The sequence below is a fragment of the Malurus melanocephalus genome, unplaced genomic scaffold (assembly GCF_030028575.1).
Source record: "Malurus melanocephalus ecotype Western Australia unplaced genomic scaffold, MMel_1.1 scaffold_133, whole genome shotgun sequence".
NCBI lineage: Eukaryota > Metazoa > Chordata > Aves > Passeriformes > Maluridae > Malurus > Malurus melanocephalus.
Window position 1 is genome coordinate 1,005,058 of NW_026623365.1, and position 16,377 is coordinate 1,021,434.

At 41.9% G+C, this 16,377-nt stretch overlaps 1 protein-coding gene across 4 annotated transcripts in view; it reads right to left on the reverse strand.

The window, feature by feature from the left end:
* Window positions 1-15,166, reverse strand: part of TENT4A (terminal nucleotidyltransferase 4A) — a 56,703-nt gene extending 41,537 nt beyond the window's left edge. For 2 of the 4 annotated variants that reach the window (XM_057370793.1, XM_057370792.1), the window contains exons 1-2: window positions 14,008-15,166; window positions 376-499 (exon numbers count right to left, since the gene is read on the reverse strand). In XM_057370793.1, coding sequence (XP_057226776.1) covers window positions 376-499; window positions 14,008-14,819 — 936 coding nt within the window. In that variant the 5' untranslated portion in view covers window positions 14,820-15,166. The remainder of the gene's footprint in view (window positions 1-375; window positions 500-14,007) is intronic. The other 2 variants (XM_057370796.1, XM_057370795.1) reach the window with 2 other exon arrangements.
* Window positions 15,167-16,377: the final 1,211 nt, after the last annotated feature.

The window sequence follows — 16,377 nt, forward strand, 5'->3', positions numbered from 1 at the left end:
TTTTGATTTACAAATATCCACARTCAAAACTCCTTGCAGTCTCAGTTTAATATTCAAAATTAAAATATACACAAACAATTGAATAAGGTTTTACTTTAAGAAATGCACTACTAAAAGCTGACAATTCTTCACATTTCCAGTTCTCAAAATGAAAAACAATACTCAGTAACATACATTACCCCTAAATCTAGGTTTGAAATTTCCCCACTTTTTAAAATAAATTTCCAAATACTGCAAATACTGCAAGAGTTGTGATTCTAAGTCTTCAGCTTGAAGAGTGACCTGGAAATTTCTAAAACAAAGTAAGATAAAAGCAAGGTTAAGTGCACCAAGCTCTACAATTTACTAAAGAAGCAAATCACAAGTTACACTCACATCAGCTGTAGGCCAAAGATCTTTGATGACTGTTTCTATTCTTTTTACCACTTCTCTTCTCATAGCTGCTTCTTCAGGACGAGGGGACATGAAGTCATARAAGTCAATTATTTCTTCATGTAGTCTAATGGAGAAAGTAGGATCAGTTATAGTGACAATTTAACTATTACAATAAATTTTACCAGAAACTGGCCATAGGATTTCTTTCATATCCTCCTTTAACCAAAGAGCTCGGAACACTAACTCTATYAGACATTTACTAAATTTCTTACAGGTTCAACAGTGAAGGCCAAATTCAATTCTTGACTCTCAATGATTTTTTTCTTCAAAATCAAAGCTGAGTCTTAAAATCTACATAATGATGCAAAAGTGAAGCAGTACAGGACTAATTTAAGTCTTCAAGCATGTTTTTTCTTCCAGGATTTCTTACTTCTCTGTATGTAGCAACTTACAGACTGCAAAGAGGCTACTGGCATTAATGAGTTTTTGCAGGGGACAATAAAAAGGACATTTGAGTATTTCTTGATGTGAAAACGTCCACTTTGACAAATGGAGATTCCTTTGACACTCAAGCCCTTCATCAGCCATTCATTCATATACAAAGCGACCTTCCAACTGAACTCAAAGTGAGAAATGTTAAATATATTCTCAAGTGTAAAGTATTTTTATACCAGTGTTACGTGAGGAGTTCTGACACTCTAACCTTATACACCTATTAAGCCCTTTTGTTTCACCTCCACCAATATATAGAACTCTTGCTGCCAAATTTGAGTTTTCAGGTGAATGTCATGTTTGCCTTCAATGGAAAAGCATCAAGCCATGCCAAACAAAAAATGCAAATAACTACAGCTGTGACATTTTTCCAAGACATCTTTTTGATGTTGACATATTTATAAGATTTCTGTCTAACTCACAAAAGGTATCTACTCAACACTGTAGTGAAATCCAAATACTGCCCTAAATCCAAAAATCTATCTGTAGTTTATATATTTACCCTTCCAAAAGGAAAATTTCATACATCTCTAACAGAACTCAGTTGTTAATCTGAGACTTTTACAAYTTCTTTTACTAGGTAATTCCCTCGCTAGGGATACCTAGGCACAAAGATTTAGCAGCAAAGCACAAAGTTACTTCGAAAAAGCATACATACTTAGAATCAATGTTTACACTTTCTCTTATCTTAAACTGAGCCTGGACACAGAACTGACTATTTAACTACAAAGCAGGTTTAACTAACACTTCCATTTGCTGATTAATCCACTGGAATCCAAAATTTTAGAGCAAAACAGAAAATGCAAACTAACATGCTCTTATTTTGTTTTGTTTATACAAAGTATGTTTTTTCCCTACCTTTCCAAGACAAAAAGACCAATAAATTATGTACTTGAATGCACCTAACAGCAGTGGGGACAAACTAAAGACTTCCTAGTCCCCTGCCCATGACAATCTGCAGTAGGCAGATGCAGGGTAAAAGTAAGGAAAGGCAGCAAAAGCAAAGGGGCAGCCATCCTTCCAAGACTCCAGTAATCTCCTCTGGCGTACTTTCAAGGTGAATCCCAACCATGACGCATATTAGCACAAAAGACTTTACTTCCACAGACTTTTCCAGGTCTTTTAGTCCACTTCTGCTTTATTATTCATGGCATTCCATGAGAATTTAAGTATGCATCAGAATTAAGTGTGCTGCCTGCTAATGGTTTTATCTGATGCTTTTTCTTAGGGCAAAAGAAGTTGTTASTGGCAGTTAATCTCAAAACATAAGACTTCTCAGGCTTTCAATTCATATCCATTTATCTCTATCCACCAACTGTTTTCCAAGCTACTAATTCTCATTGGTTTCTGTCTCCTTACACAAGTCCAAAGTGTGATGGCTGCAAACCTTTCTCGGCTTGTTTTCAATTCGCACATTTTCAGACAGGTGAGCAGAAACACAGAGACAGCAGGGAATTCTGCCAYTCAGCCCAGGACATACACCTGTTTCCATTTTCTTGTCCCTACACTTGTGAATATTGCTGCTACTTGAGGGTATCTGAGCACACAGCTGCTCTTTAAGAGACCACTATGAAGGAGCTTCAAGGCATTTTCTGAACAAAACCACCAATGTAAAGCCCACCCACTGGGTATATTCAGCCTGGATTATTTTTCTTCAGTCATGATTCTATATTTACTAGAATTTAATTTTACCAGCGATTTTATTAGCTAATGAACAATGAACTCCCACTGCRTCTGTCTGCAGTCAGCTCTAGCTTTCTATTATCCTTCTGTTCTTTTCTCACTCATTCCTTCCCCGCAGGTATTTATGAATATAYTGAGCAACAGTCTTAAGTAATTCTATTTGCAACCTTCCCTTATCATACAGTAAATAATTGATTCTTTCCTTTGGTTATTTCTAAGCAACTAATCCAGCAAACCTGTAAATGTGTGGTTTTTGCAGTCATCAAAAAGAATTTCATCTGAAAAAAATCCAGCAGCTGTGTTATCAAACTGAACACAGGAAYATGGATTAACAATGAATCCTTCAAGAAAATGAGACTTGTGAGACAAGTACTTGTATCAAAACATGCACTAGACCCTTTCTTTATGTTTGCTCACACAAGAAGTTCTGTTTTGTTAAGGTATCAGCCTCATCCAACCACTCCAGGAGATCCAGACATTCCTGGAAAAAAATGCATTTATAGTAGCCATCCTGTGTTAGGGAAGGAGAATAAAAGGGGTCTCCGTCCCCACATGCACCACAACCTGTACCATACATAGCACAAGAGCAAAAGCAGCCCCAGTGCATCAGTGAACTCAGCCCCAGCGCATCAGTGAGCTCAGAAAAATAGCCAAACACAAGTATTGTCACTTTGATGCCTCACTGAGCTCCTATTCAGATGGCTAACGGTCACAATTGTTAACCACATGGTTAACATGGTTAAAGACTCAGAAGAGTATCATTCATCACTAGTCTACATTTCCTTTCCTGATCTGTTTTTTAATATGAAGTCAGATTTATATTTTCGATTTTGCACTGGCAAGGCAGTACTTGGTTTAATGCTTCAGTCTGCACAGAACTACAACAAAGGGCTAGATAATCAAAGCTCATTTAGAGTTCAAGCCATACTCACAGCTAATTCCTCTGAAATTCTTCAGCAAATAGCACAAGACATGGGTGTACAACAGGTACCATTCTGCTGACTGGATTTAAACTCTTATTGAAATTTAAAATTACAGTWGCCTGGAGTCAGAGAAAGTTCTGGTGAACAGTCTCTTAAGTACTTCTCTGCCAGAATGCAATGCAAAGCAATGTGCAAGACTTCCAGGTCTTAATGAATTTAGCAAATCAGGACTCTACCCTCTGTCTTAACAGACTTCTATTTTGTTTGCTCTTTCCAGTTTCCCTAATTCAACAGTTTCTGCTTCATAGAGATCATCTTCTTGCTCTATATCTTTCTGGATTAGAATCAATGCCATACTCACACTCAGCATATGACAACACAACCATTGGAGCATTCTACCTTTTGGTTTCCACCTGAAGAAGCTTCTAAAAACCGAAATTGTTTTTAAAAACTTTATGTTACAGAAGTTTGCATTTTTGCAATCATCTTTGCTCAGACAAGGTTACTGGAACACAGTCACAAAAAACCCCAGCTCTTATGTATATAAAACAAGATCCTGTATGCTGTTCACGACTAATCCCAGGCAAACTTCTCTACTAGCTGAAGGAATTATGTGGTGTCTGAAAAAAAAAAAAAAAAAGGTAACAGTGGAATACTCAGCCAGCCAATACAGGGATAGTTTTTACTTAAGTATTTTGTCCACATAACCTCTATGATTTTCATAAGCATTTCTTAAGTCAGGTCTGTGACAGTATTTTAACCACGAGGAACCCAATTTCCATTTGCAGTACATGATGTACATGCAGATACAAGTAACATCCTAACTTTTTTTATAGAATTTTCTTCAACATATAGCACAAGTCAACCCTGTCAATTTCCTTGTCTTCTTAAAAAATGTGGGCTCCTAACAGCATCCCAGCACCTTGCCATTTCCTGTAACATTTTAAGATGCCTACTAGTATTACTTTWCCAGCAAATGTAGGCCTTTTAATCCACTTTTTCATAATATAGTTTTACTTACTTATAGAAATACTGGGAAAGAAACTTGTTGGTGAGCTATAACTGTTTCACATAAGATGGCAAAGTTTAGAATGCAGGGATGCAGAAGAGAGGCTACTTGCACTTGTTACACTACTGTTATCACTGATGTTATCACTGATGTTATCACTGATGTTATCACTGATGTTATCACTGATGTTATCACTGATGTTATCACTGATGTTATCACTGCTAAGCACAACAAGCACCTGTTGCTTACAGGTTGAACAGTGCAACAGAATTAACACCTTCTGTTTATCAAAAAATTACACCTTTTACTGTTTTAGGAAAGACAGACACTTCTAGTCTCTAGGTTAAAACAACACTCAGGTAACATTCTCAGACTTTGCAATGTTTTTCCTTAAAGGCAAGTTTCTAAGAAAGGAGATCATCCACTTAATCTTATGTATAAAATTTGCAGTAAGTAAGTAAACTTATGACTTCAAGGGCTAACTTCAATTCAGTGAAATTAAATTCTCAAACATCATCCACAAACTAGAAGGTAAATGAAAAACTACAGAGACTTGTTCCCTCAAGTAAGCATCTGGTTCCTTTTCAACATGATGACGCTAKGAAGCAGATTAATTTATTCTTAAATAACAAATAGAAACATGACTGCATCTTTTATGTGGAACAAATAATGCTTTTTACAAACRTATTCTTTACTCACTAGAATGGGTATTTTTTTAACTGAAGTCTGACATATCATCCAAAAATCCTTATAAAAGGAAAGAATAGATGCCACAGTTAAAGCACAGGGATCTAACACTAGGAGTGTGTAGAAAAGGGTGGTAAAGAAATGGGGAGGTATAGGCAGCATCTCAAAAGAATCTTTGTTGAAATAAAGGTTACAAGTCATACAATACATTCCTTCAATGAAGCATGAACTCCGAAATACRTGTGAGGACTTCACTGTCTCAAGATTAAATGGTGAAAGGCACAGCAGTCACTGCACATGTTTTGGAAATCTGTTGAACTGTACCTTCACCTATGACTAGGGCAAAGCACAATTGCATTATCATGGAAATGCAGGTGAGATCTCACACTACAACAATCAAATGCATTCAATAGTTGAAACTGGTTTTACAGTCTAAAACTAAGGAACATAATTTAGTGAAATAAAGGAATACATTTTAAATATATATAATATATATATCATATATATATATATATATACGAGTGAAAACAATAATCTATTTTGAGACAGACTTTTCCCAGCATGATCTAAGCTTAAGACATCTGCAAAAGGGGCTAAAATACAACTATGACCAAGAAGAGATTAACCACGACTCTTCTCATTCCCACTCATAACACCCATCAGATGCCTTTACCTCCTCAACACCAGTAAGGCTCAGGCAGTACTACTCTATGGCCTACACAATGTTCTAAGCTTACAGATGAGAGAAACTAAGAAAACATAGTGCTACATTCACAGACTGTACTGCTGCACCAAATCAGTCTCATTTACTACTTTATTCAGACAGCAATTATCTTTGTCACTGTAATTGTATGGAAGGCAGCAAATACAAAGACAGGCAGAATAAAAAAACCTCAACTCTATGGAACTTAKGAATCAGAGCTGTGAAATGTTTTACAAACAGGTACCCCAAATACTTAAACTCAAGCAAGAATTGAGCTTTCTTTGCAAGTTAGCTACAAAGGGGGGAATGGAAGAAAAGAAGTATTTTTGTTTCATCCACAGAACAAAAAGTAGTTTATAAAATATATTGTACCTTTTCCAGAATAGATTATATTGTTCTTATTTCCTCTCTAAGCTTTCTCTTTGCCCCCCCAGTCATGCAAATCAGAGCCCATCCCAACTTTAGACCAAGCTTCTTGCCAGTTAGATTTTACATCTTAGGAGCACCTTGACAGTTGATACGCTCAAGAAACAAAGTTCATTGGATTGATTTACACCRCAGATTTCCAGACCTAAGTAACAGAATTTGTCTTGTCTGCATTTTTAAAAAGCATCAGAAACTAACCTATTTTTGCAAAATATGTCAGTCTAATAAAACTCAACCAATTACCTCATTAATGGCTGGATATACTTTCAAAAAGCTGCATTATAAAATATTTGAAATATAAGCAAATGTACATCTCCAATTTAATACATGGCAAAGCAGATCCCCTATGTAAGCTTCTGAAGTACATTACTCCTGACTTCAACTGATGGACTTCCCTACACCACCAGGAAAACATCACAATTATTTTGTTACACCAGTGAAGGAGAATGCCATATGTTAAACCTTGTGACTGAATCAGCAAGCTTKCTATGCCAATAAATAGAGCCACTAAACCCCAAAATTCCTGTCTCAATACCATTCTTTTCCAAATGTCCAAAGATAGCAAGTGATTAACATCCCAGACAAGTCAGATTGCAACAGCAGAAACACATTAGTGATGAGAGACTAATTATGCCCCTGTGGATCAGTTATTCATTACAGCAGGTTAGCCACCAAAACATTAAAGAGAAGCACCTRTTGACATAATCCTGAGCAGCAGACTCTAACTCAACATGCACCCATCAAAGCACTACTGGCAGCAAACCCTTCACATTCTAATTCWGCATCTCTGCAAGGCAACAAAAGCTAGAAAAGTGTTTTCTGGATTTAAGTACTGCTGCAGTTCGCCATATAAAAGAGGATAATTTAAAATGATAACCAAAAAAMCAATGTGTTTCAGAGACTTTTGAAGATATCACACTGGTTGTTCAGTGTGCATCACTAATCAGGTTTCAGGGGGAAAAAAAAAGAGCTTTCACTATTTTGTCATAGGATTCCATCAGAAGATGTCTTCAGCAACCCTGAAGCCATACACAAAGCAGGAAAAGAGGATTGGAAGATTAAGGATATCAAAAACGATTATGAGGAACAACTTAATGAGATGCAAAGCTATGACTGAGAAAGGCTAAACTAGTTCAAGAGCCCAAAAACCTGCTTCTGCTAAGTGAATTAAGTGATCAGCACAGAGAAAGTTAAGAGATCCCAATGCATGATATACAGAGAAGATAGTATTTTACTTCTTTAATTCCTCAGAGATTTCCTTGATCCATAACTACAAAGGGAGAATTTGTCCCAAACCAACTTTTCAACAGAAAATACTTCATAGCAAAATCTATTCCTGGTAGTTCGGTGATCACCGAAAGTCACACTCACTTGATAGTGCATTTGTACCAGAACAATAAGCAGTTATCTTTCTTATTTTAATTTAAAATAATTAGCTTTGGCATTAAAAATAGTCAACATAGCCTAAGTAGAATAAATGCAACAAATGAATAGCTATGACTGTATGCTAACATAACTATCATAAATGGAAGTAGTTAAAAAAAAAAGAAAAACCATTCAGAGCTACTKGGAATAATCGGTGAACCACAAAGGAAAAGCTGTTATTTTCTTGGACTTCCAAATGGCATTTGAAAAAGGCCCACGTGCCCTTTTGCAGGGTTATGAAGAAACTAAGCTGACATGGGATGAGGGGAAAGACCCTTCATATCAATAAAGAATTGTTTTAAACAGGAAACAAGCAGCTGGAACTCTTAGTTTMCATATTAAAGGAAGATTACTAGTGAAGCCCCAAAGCACAAAAACAACAGGCAAGTCCCATGTCAGTAATCAGGAGACAAAGTACAAGATAGAACAAGATAGCCCAAGATGCAGGAGTATTGTGACAGTATCACACACAGGTCTCATTCATGTGAGTCGCAAGATAAAACACAACTGAAAAGCATATAAAGGAGATAAACATCTAGAGGCAGGAAACAGTTTCAATACAAGGAATGATTAAACAGACTAGAAAACAAACAACTGCCAGGTGATTCAACCTTCCCCCCCACACCCCTTTTCAAGCCCCCCTGCAAAGAGCACTCCTTTGTAACACAGAGATCTGCAACTGACAGTCCCTATAACGCCAGTGACAGCCTCAAGAAAAACAAAAAATCTTTACATAATGCACAGCTTTACTGAGGAACATCTTTCCACAGGTCATTGCTGATCCGAAAAGATCAGAAAAAGATCAAGACAAGACAAATTCATACACAAAATCTACAATAAGCACAACAATACACTGCCTGTAGTCCAGGTAGTGCAAGAACCAGAGATAATTTAAAGCTGGGAGATGCTTCCAGGAAATATCACCACAAGCTCACGTTCATATATATTCCCAATATTTGGCATTGACCTCTAACAGTCTCACCCACTACAGCTGTTGATTTTCTTGGTGCCAACTGCCTCTACTGCCAAAGCACAACAGCTAGCAAAAACACTGCAAAGCTGATGCCAGGATTAAACTGCTCCAAACATGTCCCATTCTCCTTTACACACAGATGTGAGCAGCTGTCATGCAAGGCCTTCTCATGTTTTACTACTGTAGCTCAGCCTCTCTGACGTCTTGAGCTTACTGCTGCCAAAAATACTCCTTTCATTCCACTCCCCAAAGTATCAGTCTCTACACTAGGTATCCACTGGGCATGGATAGCTTTGTGCTTTACCAAGGCAACTTACTTGACCAGAGATGTTCTGTCCTTTTGACAATTCATCCAGCAGCTACCCTGGAACTTTCTTTSATACCAACCTTTAGGCATGAAAACAGTCCATTTAACTTCATCCCGATGCTCTCTCCAGAAATTTACGACGACTAACAGGCAATTACTTCCATGCTTCTCCTTGCATACACTCCAGCATATACTGCCTAATTCTACCCTGACCCTACAGTCAAGCAAAACAAGAACTAAATGCACAATGCCAGCACTACCTGCTGCCTACATTAATACCTCCACTACAGGTGTCCATCTAACGCTGCAGACAGCAGACAGCAAGGATTGAACAGTGTTGATGAAACACAGTGCACTGTGTCGATTCTTCACTAAAGGTGCTGGAGCAACACAGCACTGTTAAGCATAGGGAGTTAACAATAACCATCCCTGGGAAGCCCCTAAAGCCTTTWCAAGAGTTGGACACCTCAGTGCAGACAGTAAAGGCTTCACAGCATTTCCAAAGCCTACATTTTCTCAACTCAAAGTAGAAGAAAACAAATTTTGCAGAGGGGGCAGACAATGTAGCATCCCCACATATTAATTTGTATCTGAGAGCTCTGACAGCAGGATTATAAGCAGCAAAGGTTGACAAACATGCAACTGGAGCTACMCACAGTCCTGAATGCAATGGATTTTTAATAGTTCATTGCACTAAACTTTAATTAAATTTATCTTAGTCAAAGTTCTGAAACATGCAGAAAATGCAAAAAAACCCTGCAAGACTGGAATTAGAAACACTACATACAAGTGAAGAAATAAAGACAACCTTAGCATACAGGAGACCACCACATCTCTGGACATCACTTTTTGTACACAGTACWATTCAGCTGCAAACAGTGAACACTGAAGCAAGTCTTCTGGGGAAGCATTGTCATAAGCTTACCTTGCTTATGAGAACCGTCCCCAGGTACCTGCTGTGGTCATCAGGGAATGCTGGCCTCAATCCTCCTTCAGCCTAAGAAAATGCAGAGGTCTTGGTGCTCTTGTACTCTGCAGCAGAACTTGTGTGTCATTATCAAGAGARAGTTAAAGACAACAGCTACACAGGGGAAAAAAATGAATGCAGGAAGTCATCAGACACTATGCAGCRCTAATCAGGCCAGGCAGAGCACCATTCCAATGTATCATAACAGTTCTGGTATCCAAACTAATCCTCAACAAGCCAGTTCTGTTGTTTCTGCACAGCACTCTAATGTGCCAAGCAGCTATGCCAGGTATTTCTGCACTAATCTCATTCAACATCTACAATTAGACTGAACACTTAGTTGAAAATATTAAGCAGAACTGACTCATATTGTTAAAAATCCTTTAATTCTTTACTTACTTTGTTAAATTTAYATTAAGAAGCAAAGTAATTAAATCTGATTATTCGATACTATTCACAAGCTATTAGCTACATCTTCAGAGAAAGCATTCTATTAGGTGTGCAACCAAACAAAAGYAGTAGAGTCCTTAGCAAAAAGTTTAGAATAGCTTACTATTTGAAATAATATTCAAGCACTTCTAAGCTCTCTGGATGCTTAAATTACTCATGTATTTAAGATACTGACTTTACAGAAATAGAAGGTATTTGCTGAATAAAGAATGCACACCCTAAGAAGTTRTATGTAGTTTTAAACGACATGAGAGGATACCTAACAGTACCATGAAATAACATGCAGTTCTGAACGTAAGTCACAACAGTTTGAATAAACCGCGTAACATTAAAGGACACTCCTCTTCCTTGCATCTGAAACCAATCATTCTGTCATCTGTAGCCCTAAACTAAACACAGTCATATAGGAATTTATACTGTTGCTATATTAATCACTCTGCTGAAGSACTGGAATAAACAGGGCTTCAATCTCCTCACTCCTTACCTTACAAAGTTCAGTAAAAGCATTACCTAGGACCATCTAAGGCATCCAAAGTCACAGCTTTAGGGTGAAATCTAATCAAGCACCTATTCACACTWGTGTTTTATGAGAAAAATGTCCTTTACAAAGATTGTCAGACTGCTAATCAATGTGGTGAAAGTGTGAGTCTACTGGAAAAAAAAGGAATGCTGTATATAAAACAGATGAACACAGCCTTTATAACATACAGTAATCCTAAAMATCACCACACCTACCATCACAAAGACGCTGACTATGAGCAGTGTGAGAAACAATTACTTGCAGTGCTACAGACTCCCTTCAGCTCTGCACGAGAAAGGAGAGAGAGCACGGTACTGTTTCAGAGCACGCAGGCAATTCATCAGAAGTACTACTGCAGCCTGGGAGAGGGCTAACAGATTACCCTTCTTACTCTGTTACCACAAGACAATACAGTAACACTGTAAGCCACTGCGTATCAATTGGAAATTCCAGCATGCTGTAGAAAAACATTCTTTTATGAACAATATTCACAGCAGAGTAAGCTCTGCTATTCAGGTATAGGATAAGTATAAGAGCATCTGTTATCTAGTCCTTCTTCCTATGATCAGTGCCCACACCAGACTGGAGCTGAAGATCTTCAGGATCACATTTTGCAACAGTTTCCTATACCGTACATTATACAACAACACTGAAGATGCTCTGTCAACAGATGATGAGTTATCRAAGTGATACTTCAGGACGTGGCTGACAGTTACAGGGAACAGCAGGCAACTAAAGGAACATAAGGGACCCACAAGAAACTCCTGTAGGAATCTGTCCCCATCCCAGCCTTTTCAGTGCATTTTTATTTGAATTGCTAAATAACACAAAAGCCAGGCTTCAGAAAAAAGATAAGCTCACCAYTAAACAAGAATTACTGCCAGTGTAGTAATACTGCCAAAATTACTGCCATAGATACCTAAATCCACTACATCAGTGACAGTATTCATATTTCAATCACGCAAGCGCTCCATAAAAATTACTAACAGTAGACAGAAAATTTTTAGGAATACACACTTGTCCAAAATTCACCTTGGGTAACAGAACTCAAAGTTTAAGGTAGAAACTACCTCTCATATTTATGTCTATGGTTTCAAGATTCATGCTCTCCTTCAGCACTCGTTAGTTCCCTGCTACTTTAAGGAAAGCTCTGGAACAACAGGACCACACATGCTGTAGTTACTGGCATCCCACTCCAAAATCAGGTTTCACTTTTGTAATAGAAATCCTTGAGAGATGATCAGGAAACACAACTTTCACTTTCAAAGATATTTAGCAAAAACTTGTCATTAATGCATCACAAAAGAACTACCTGCATTATGGAACTGAATAGTGGAACAGTATCTCGGCTGAACTACTTTCTCCTGTGTGGATTCTCTATAAATTCATACTTGAAGAGTGGCATAGCCACTATTAAGGAAAGCCAAAAGAAAACAGAAAGACAAAAGATGAAAAATAAAGATATGTGAATGGCCTAGGTGGTATTGCCTAACTGCTACAGGACAGAACTTGCAATACCTGGAACTGATTCACAGGTTTGCCATTTGTCATAGACCTTCTGGGTGAATTCAGGCTGCTCCTTTCTTCACCTGCCTGGAGATCCGCCTCACTTACACTGACTTCACTTAAACAGCTAAACTAAAATGTAAACTCAGTGCTCYACCACATCTTCATGAAAATAAAACAAAAACTTTCCATTATTTTAAAAATACTATTGGAACTTTAGACATACAAACTTCTTAGTATAAGACTCAAAGCTCCCAGCACAAGACCCCTCTTAAAGATTCAAATTCTAGCTTCCTGTAAAAAATTTGAATTTTTAGTGTCAGTCTGGAATTAAAAAGCAGTAGTCACAAGTTTTGTCCTCCCCAGGAGAGCTTATGATTTGAAAAAACAGACCTTTAAAAAAATCTCTTTTAATACTTCTGAATAACTTTTAACATACTCAGCACCTGATAGTACTACACAAAAGAAAAAAGGAAGACACTGTCCTTAAGTTAAATCTCTCACTTTAAAATCCCCCGCTCTGAAAGGGTACCCTGTTATCTTTAGCTATTTCCCCTCCACAAATATGCAGCGCCTTTACTCCACAGGCATCCAAGGGTCTTGATGTTAGGTTATTTCAAGAACTATTTTTGAAGTGACATCAGKAATCTGCTACAGTCAGTCAATGCAGCTAGCACTTTCTCCAAGAAGAAATTAACCTTCATTTTAGACAGTAACATTTCCCCTTGATTGAATGAAATTTGACAGATGAAATACAGCAATCTCATAGAGCATCCCAGATGTGCTTAGTTCAATTTCAGTCCCTTCTTCATGCCAATCAGCTCAAACTGAATACTGGCCCTTACTAACTACCCATTTAGATGAGAAAGGTAKGGCTTACAGGATAGGGTGAGCTTCATAAAAGTGTTCTCTTCAAAAAGACAAGATTTATGTACAGGTATTGGCTGCTTCAACCTATATTTGAGTTAAAACACACTTAAGAGAAATGGTCTAACACCACATTGACTTTCAATGCCTCTTTCTGACAGAACTCGGCACCTCCCTTCCAAACGATGTTCCTAACACCCCTCAAGCTAACCAGCTTGCTGCAGCCTAAGCAGAGGCATTTAAAAATTACCACAAGGGTTTTGAGTTCTTCTGAACGGAATCCTTCCAATTCCTCCTTACAATCTGAATTGAAACCTGGTAGCTCTGACAACCATCGTCCACCCATCCTTGCTTTAATTACTGTAGGTGACCTCTGATAAYGGCCACACAACTTCAACTCTCAACCTACTACAAGCTAAGGCCTAATCCCCTGTATCTAAGGGTTCCCTGGCCCTGCATGAATCGCTGCTTCAGCCAGGAGCCACCCAACCGGCACAGACCAAGGTGATTTACAGAAGGGCACGGGTTTGTGCCCCGCCATCCCCTACCATCGACCTCCCTGCTGCGGCCGGCTCCAGAGGAGGTAGTGTGAACCCAGCCCACCACCCTCCTGCCCGGAGAGGCCACAGAAGAGCCGGCCGAGGCTCCCCTYCGCTCTGGGGCTGCGGCAGCCCCCGGGGCCCCGGCAGCTCACCCCTGCACGCCCGGGCTGTATTTCCTTGTCTTCCAGGGGGTGCCGGGGCTCTGAAGCGCTGGCTGAGGTGGCTGTCGCTGCTGGTGGGGGGAGTTGTTGACGCCGCGGCTGCCGGAGAGCAGGTAATTCATGCCATAGGTGCTGGCTTTATTCTCCCGTTTCCTGCGGCCCGGGTGGTACTGGTGCTGCTGGGGAGACGCCGGCGGCGGGTGCGGACTGCGCGCCAGGTGCGGCGGCTGGTGGTGCCCATTCACAGCGTTCACTTTGTTCTCGTGGAAGTTAAAAAACTCCCCGGGTCCGACCCCGCTGCCCAGCAGCCCGGGAGGAGCCACCGCCACCGCCCGGGGGCCGCCGGAGGAAGAGGAGGAGCCGCCGCCACCGCCGCCGCTGCACGATCCCGAGGAAGAAAAGCCGGGGCTCTCGGTGCCGGACTCCACCGACGAGCAGGAGGACGAGGAAGACACGGAAGGCGACTTCTGCAGCCGCCGCCCTCCCTCGCCGCCTCCGCCGTTCACCGCCGCGGGGCCGGCGGAGACAGCGGGCACCAGTCCGGTCAGCAGGGCCGGCGGGGAAGGCGAAGGCGAAGGCGGCGAGGAGGAGCAGCAGGCGCCGGGCGCCCCGAGCCGCACGCAGCCGTGCCCGCGGGGCGGAGAAGCGGCAGAGTCCAATGCCGGGGAGTTGAGGCAGAGGTAGTGCGGGAAGCTGGCGCCGCCCCGGCCCCCCACGCCCTGCGAGGTCTCCCAGATCTGCATCCACAGCGCATTCGCGGGTCCTTTCTGCTCGGGCTGGATCCAGGCCACGCGGGGATCCATCCACGCCCGCCCGCCGCCGCCGTCCCTCACTGCCCGGCCAGAGCGCCGCGCCGCCGCCCGCTCACCGCCCGCTCCCTTCGCTCGCTCGGCCCGGCAGCGGCGCTAGGAGCGGCCCGGCAGCAGCGGCATGTGTCGCGGGGAGGAGGGAGCGAGGGAGGGCGGCAGGGCGGCCGGAGGCAGAGCCGGGCGAGGAGAGGCGAGCGCGGCTCGGGAAGAAGCGGAGGCGGCGCAAACTGTGCCCGGCGCTGCCCGGAGCGCTCCGCTCGCCGTTCCAATGTGGCGTGTCCCCCTCGCCAGGGCCAGAACCGGCACTGCGCATGTCCCGCAGATTTTAAACCTTCACCGGAGACGGCCGCCCTGGCAACCGCACATGCGCGGGAAGCGGGAGGGAGAAGGGAGCTGGGAATGCTCCCCCGCCCGGCGGTCGCCTGCGCCTGCGCGGTGCGGAGAGGGGCGGGGCGGCCGCCGCCGTGAGGGGAGCGGTGTAGCTCCCGGAGTTGCAGAATGCGCCAGGTGGGAAGGGACCACGGTGCTCCAACCTCCCTGCTGAAGCAGAGTCATCCCGGAGCACATGGCACGCGATTATATCCAGACAGTTCTTGAATGTCTCCAGTGAGGGAAACTCGACAGCCTCTCTGGGCAGCCTGTTCCAGTGTGTGGTCACTCACACAGGAAAGAACTTTTTCCTCATGTTGAGGTAGAACTTCTGTGCATCAGCTGCTGCCCATTGCTTCTTGTCCTGTTGTTTGGCACGACTGAGAAGAGCCGGGCTCCATTCTCTTGACGCCTTTCCTTCAGATACTGACAGACATGGATGTGGTCCCCTCTCACTTGCCTTCCCTTCATCTCTGAGTGGCTTGCACCACCACAGCCCTGCGGTGTTTTCTCACACAGACTGCATTGTCTGACCCCTCCATACCACAGCTCATCCCTTTGGAGAATTATAGCCCAGTTCCCAAAAATAAAAGGGTGGGTTTTGAGGACTAATTCAGAAGAGAAGCGCAGGCAGACGTGTTTTGGGGGGGCTGAGCAGCAGAGAGTGTGGGGCTGAGCAGGGCTGCTCACTCCCTGGGGGAAAGGAAAGGCCTGGGTGCATCCAGGCAGTTCCATGACCAAGGGAAKCCTCTCCTTGGATTGTTAGTGCCAAGACAGCCCCACAAAGCACCACATTTTCACTGGGTTCTTCAGCTTTTATTGGGCTTGAATCTCAGGGGGACAGTGCATGTTTCAGGGGGTGTTTCTAATGGATGGGTTTTATGTGCAGTGATCACTGAGTCAAATGCGTACTGCTATTGGAACAATACCAGACTTAGATACACCATGATCTGAAAATGGGCTTTAACAGCCAGCCTCCCTTAATGATGTCCATAACAGTTCTCTTTGTAATCCAGTGATTTGGCCTATTCCTGGGCAGCCTTAGCATGCATATGGGTAAAGTGTCCCCTCCCAGGGTCCTCCCAGAAACTCTAGCAGTGCAGGACTCCCYACACCATTCAATAGAGCCCTTAACCTGACTGCTGACAGCACAGAGAAGGGTTGTTCATGCATAAAGGCAAAT